Source organism: Calidris pugnax, unplaced genomic scaffold (assembly GCF_001431845.1).
Source record: "Calidris pugnax isolate Ruff unplaced genomic scaffold, ASM143184v1 scaffold50, whole genome shotgun sequence".
NCBI lineage: Eukaryota > Metazoa > Chordata > Aves > Charadriiformes > Scolopacidae > Calidris > Calidris pugnax.
The window spans coordinates 5,052,552-5,056,514 of NW_015090780.1; the positions used below are offsets into that span (position 1 = coordinate 5,052,552).

The 3,963-nt window shown below is 39.9% G+C and overlaps 1 protein-coding gene across 1 annotated transcript in view; it reads right to left on the reverse strand.

Moving 5' to 3' along the window:
* Positions 1-2,849: 2,849 nt before the first annotated feature.
* Positions 2,850-3,963, reverse strand: part of EDN3 (endothelin 3) — a 3,699-nt gene continuing 2,585 nt past the window's right edge. Inside the window, exon 2 of the mRNA XM_014955563.1 lies at positions 2,850-3,326. Coding sequence (XP_014811049.1) covers positions 3,014-3,326 — 313 coding nt within the window. The 3' untranslated portion in view covers positions 2,850-3,013. The remainder of the gene's footprint in view (positions 3,327-3,963) is intronic.

The following is a 3,963-nucleotide window of genomic DNA, read 5'->3' on the forward strand; positions in this document are numbered from 1 at the left end:
ATGATTGTCCTCAGCAGTCTTTCACACCAGAGTTATTTTTGCCTTGCTGTTCTGAAAACCAACTCCTAAATCAGCATCTCGAGACTGTGTGAGACTCCAGATGCTGCCAATGGGAACATCTTTCAGGTGTCAGCACTAGGTATCCAGAAGTATTCGGGGTGGATCTGGTAACAATCCCGGAATTGTAGCAACCATTTCTTTTGGTGATTATAAAAATAATATAGTGCATTGGAACACTTGCATTCTTTTCTTGTAGCAAGAGAATTTCTTACAAAGGTCTCTTGGTTGGCTGTGTGTTGTGAGAAAGGCTTACATGTCCAAGTTGGGGATTTTAAAACATCAAAAGCATTCATTCAGTCTCTGCTGGCACATCATGCCAGCAGTTCCATGTTTTATTATGCAGAAAACCCAATTCAGTTCTGCTGTATTTAATAAATAGTTGGAGGATGTAGTAAATACCATTTAACACATTTTTAAGGCAGATGAGAAATGATTTAAGTCATCACAGTTTAGCCAAGAGAAAATTACTTCTGTCTGTATGACAAAATAACCCTAAAAGTGCATCACCATCTCCCACTCAGGTATCTGTGAGGCTTCAGTGTAAGGGTGAGGATAATTAAATGAATAAATCAAGGGTCTACTTTCATTTGTGTAGATTTCTTTATAAAAATGAAACATCTTTCCTGGTGACCTCAACTAAAGTCAGCTTCTTTTCCTCCTTCGTGCCCTGTTTTGTCATCCCTACATGGAGAGCCCAGGAGCAAAAGCTGGCGATGGAGACCATGGTCCTGGTGGCACTGCCCATCCTGCTGGTCCCACCAGCCCCCTGCTCCCTGTCCTGTCTCTGGGGACACGGGGAACACAACACGCCTTTCCCCTCTGTCACAGCCCGTCACGTTTGGTGGCTGTGTTCCCAGCTCCTCTCTTCCTTCTCCTTTCTAGGCTAAAGAACCTGAAATTCTGCCAAAGCTTCCTTCTACATTGTTTTCTAGACATGACCATTTATTGCTCTTATTGCTATTAACAACCAAAAACTGGACTTTTATTAATGGCAACTCGAATGAGAGCCACATAACTCTGACAGAATTAGAGCAGTTGTTACGATAACAACCTATAGCCCACTACTCAAGGGCTAAATCTACCTGCCTGCCAGAAAATGAGCCCAATTTGATATATTTTTTTTTTCTGTGAACATTTAAAATAGAGTGAAAGCTCATGGGACTGGGGAAGGTATGAACCCATCTTTGAATGCAACATTTAAATTGTGCTAACGTTGGGGGGAGACAGTAGAAATCCAAACCCAGACTGAGCAGTTCATCTAGAAGCTGAGTTGTGTCAGTGCAGGAGGCACTGATGGCCTCGGGAGCACCGCGATGGGTTTGCAATTCCAAAGAAAAAAGTATATAATGGCTGAAGCTGAAGGCAATGAATGTTGTTCACAAAAAGAACTCACAGTCCAAATGAGCATTGCCTCCTCGTTTGTCCCAGGATACTCATTAGTCCAGATGAGGGTTACATTTATAGCAAAAGGGACACAAAACTGAAATGTAACTTTTTATGCATAATTATTATAAAACTATTTTTTATTATGCTTTCATACTCAGTTCTCAAACTGTAGAATAACGATCAGTCTCTTGAAGAAGGCAAGTTTCTGTATGACCTGGGCACGTGCATTCAGGGGGAAAAATAAAAATTCCAGTTGGTGGCTATAAAGGAACATTAAACATTCTTCATAACAAAGCTGGATTATTTTTCAGAAACCCCAAAACTATACAGTGTCTTCTAAAAATTATGGGAAAATAGTATGTGAAATGTTTTTATACAATAAATAATCTATTTTCTGTAAATGTACAAAATCATTTGTACAGCAAGTAAGAAACTAATACAAATGCAGTAACTGAAAGATATATTTAATTTTATAACTATAATAATTTATTTATGAAATATATCCACATATATATAAAATATATCATATATATTTTGGCAAAGACCTCCCTTTCTTGTTTCAAAGTTTACTACTGCTGTTTTAAGCCTATATAACCATTTTTACTGTTAATTTCTTTTCATTTTTCTTTTGGTCTCTATCTGTCTTTTCATAAAATATAATTTAATGTCATCGGGTTACAGTTTAACATATATACCCTGGGGAAAGTCTGCATGAAGGTCAGTCAAACCAAAAACATACCTGTAGTGTCACAAGTAAGGGATTTCCTCTCTTTCTTTTTAAATAACATAGAACAGGATTTGCAAAAGTTACTCTTTTTTTCCCTTGCTTACTCTTGCATCCTCCTATCAAAAAAAAGTCCATAATTTCTGAAGAAATCATTTACACTGAAAAATGTCCAGGGTTGGTTATAATCCTTATTGCCAAGTTTCTGAGTTATCCAGTTACGATTGTTTCAATGAAGAGATAAAAATGTGAAGTGTAGCACGCGCGAAGCCGGCTGGAGGTGCTGTGGCTGATGCCGTGCACGGGGGCTCAGAGCAGGGAACGCGCTGGAGCAGAACCTGACTCTGGTGGGATGAAGGTCTGTGTGAAGTCCCGCAGTCCTGCCCTCTCATCTCTGGGAGATTCTGTGGGATGAACCATTGGAGTTCCACTCATCAACTACAGCACGTCCTCCAATAATCACTGTGAATGTTTCTGAAGGGAACTTTGAAGTGCAGGAATAATTTGTGCCTAAATTAAGTAATCTATTGAATACTCGATGTATACTCTTAACTTGCTATAGTTTATAATAATATTTATATTAGCCATTCATATTTAGTCTGCATAGATACTGTCATTTAAATATCTGCCATGAAGTTACAATATGGTGATTCAGGCTTGCATACATTAACAAGAGAAGTATTTGTTATCTGTTTATTCTTAATGAGAACTCATGTATAGGCACCCTCTCTCTAACTCATCCCCTTCTCCAGTTCCAGCTGCCGGCGGAAAACCGTGGAAGGGTTCTTCAGCCATGGAGCCAGCCGTCAGCGGAACGGTATGTTGCTGTTGGACTTGTTAAAATCACATAGGAAAACATTTCTTGAAACTTTGTGTTGCTGAAGTTTGGATCTGCCTTTGAATTTTGCTGCAATAGCGACACATTCCCTGCCAGGTTACGGGATAAAGGGTATCCTTTTCCAAGGGTCTGGCGAGGGGCCGTGGGAGGAAGCTGCCCCGTGCGGGCTGAGGTGCCCCCGGTGTGGCGTTGGTGAAGCGGGGGTGTTGCACGCCGCTGAGTTCACGGGCATCAGACTGGAGCGACAAGTTTGTCCATCTCAAGGGAGAGCTGTAGTTTAGGTTCTTGCTTCTGAGCTTCAGCAAATAAACATTAAAGCTTTAAAAAAAAACAACCCCAAAACCAACCGAACAAAACCCAAACTACTTAATCATCCAGAACTAACTCCCTATTACCTGGTAGAACCATGGTTCTACCTCTGCCGTGGTCCCACCCTGGTGATGTGTACACAGAGTGAATGCTGCCCCGTTGTCTGACTAGCTCTGATCAACTAATTGTAACAGCAAAGCTTGGGCACTTCTAATGCAAGTGCTTTCCTTCACAGCAAAAAGTGTTGGGTAATGGTGTGACTTTAAAAAAAAAAAAAACTTCTCCTAATTCTACTGGCTGCTTCATTTTACCCAGAACTACAAGTATTTGTTTATCCTGACACCATTTTGCATTTCGTATGTAGCAATAGCTGATTTGGGTAGGTTTGGAACTGAACTTTTTGAGACTGGCCATTAGGTCACAGTAACCTCTTTATATCTGACATTTAAAGTAGATTTATTTTTCCTTCCAAATACTTTTTCTACAAGGTTTGTTCTGTTTCTTTACCTCGACAATTTAAGTTTTACTGAAGCACTGCTCTGGGACATGTAGCTTAAGTTGTTGCAGTGCTAAATGAGCAAAAAGATGATAGACAGGAACAGCCCTTGCCCTAAAAAAAAAAAAAAAAAAAAAAAAAAAAAGGGGG